The sequence below is a fragment of the Dinoponera quadriceps genome, unplaced genomic scaffold (genome assembly GCF_001313825.1).
Source record: "Dinoponera quadriceps isolate SergipeBrazil2010 unplaced genomic scaffold, ASM131382v1 scaffold9007, whole genome shotgun sequence".
In the NCBI taxonomy this organism is placed as follows: Eukaryota; Metazoa; Arthropoda; class Insecta; order Hymenoptera; family Formicidae; genus Dinoponera; species Dinoponera quadriceps.
Window position 1 is genome coordinate 1 of NW_014562797.1, and position 1,219 is coordinate 1,219.

General features: G+C 32.7%; 1 protein-coding gene across 1 annotated transcript; it reads left to right on the plus strand.

Moving 5' to 3' along the window:
* Window positions 1-153: 153 nt before the first annotated feature.
* On the plus strand, window positions 154-728 carry LOC106751174 (probable cytochrome P450 4ac1; the record flags this gene model as incomplete). Its single annotated transcript, XM_014632002.1, has 2 exons — window positions 154-333; window positions 390-728. Coding segments are annotated over 2 exons (347 nt in total), but the record flags the coding sequence as incomplete, so codon positions are not given.
* Between the last annotated feature and the right edge of the window lie 491 nt (window positions 729-1,219).

Consider the following 1,219-nt stretch of genomic DNA (forward strand, 5'->3'; position numbering starts at 1 on the left):
TCCATTTATCCATTACTTCACTCGAATGGAAAAATTTTTACATGTACAAAAGGTACAATAAATTAATAATGTACATGTGAATATATATTTATTTTCTAAATTTTCCATTGCTGCTTGTAAAATATGTTTTATTATGTTCGATGATGCTTACAGAATCATATCTAGTCCCAGAAGACACAACGGTGCATTTCTTTATTTACAATCTTCATTATAATCCTAATATTTGGCTAAATCCGGAGGTATTTGATCCAGATAGATTCTTACCAGAGAATATAAGGAATCGTCATCCTTATTCCTATTTACCCTTCAGCGCAGGACCACGAAATTGCATAGGTAATTTATAAGATATTAATTTCTTATTTCACAAATAAGTTCTAATGAATTAATAGGTCAACGATTCGCCATGTTGGAGATGAAGGTCCTAATAGCTCCTCTTGTGCACAACTTCCACTTAGAGCCTGTTGATTATTTAAAGGATGTCTCGATGAAAACGGATTTTATACTACGTGCTGTACGTCCGATTCGCATGAAAGTCATTCCAATCAAACGCGCGTAGTCATCTAATGAGAATACACATTCTTTAAAGAAGTCGATTATAGCTAAATGTTACGATAGTAAAGTCTTAATGTTGTTATACGTAGCCAAAGGTTCAGGGTTACACTGATGTCTCTCATAAAGGACTCAATCCATTCTACGCCTTCACAAGTTGTGTTCATGTTGATTTGGGAAATCCTGCATAAATTGTAAGGAATATAAATAGTAACATGTGCGTTAAGTATTGTAATTTATGCGTACTGTAAACCTTGCCATGTGTAAACCTTGCCTTGTGAAACTGGAATTTTTTGCGAAACTATAAGTCCTTGTTCAAGTGTTATCTTTGTACACATTATATCGCAGCGTATTAATACGAAGAGGCGTCGGAGATTATGTAGAAGAAAATATGTGGAAAGCAAGATAGACGGGATTTGAAAATAGAACAGAGAAGCGTAAACATATTTGCAAAATGAAGACTAAAGTGTATCTCTATTCATAAGAATCTCTATTGATAAGAAGTTTTGCGGATTGTATAAAGAAGTTAAAATATACATTCGTTCTAGATTATTTAATAAGTTTTATTTTTGTATGTATATCTGTTATTCGAAATATATCCAAAATATTCTTCATAATACCGAATAAATTCCATAATATCTACTCCACGGACCGCCATTATAGTGAAGAC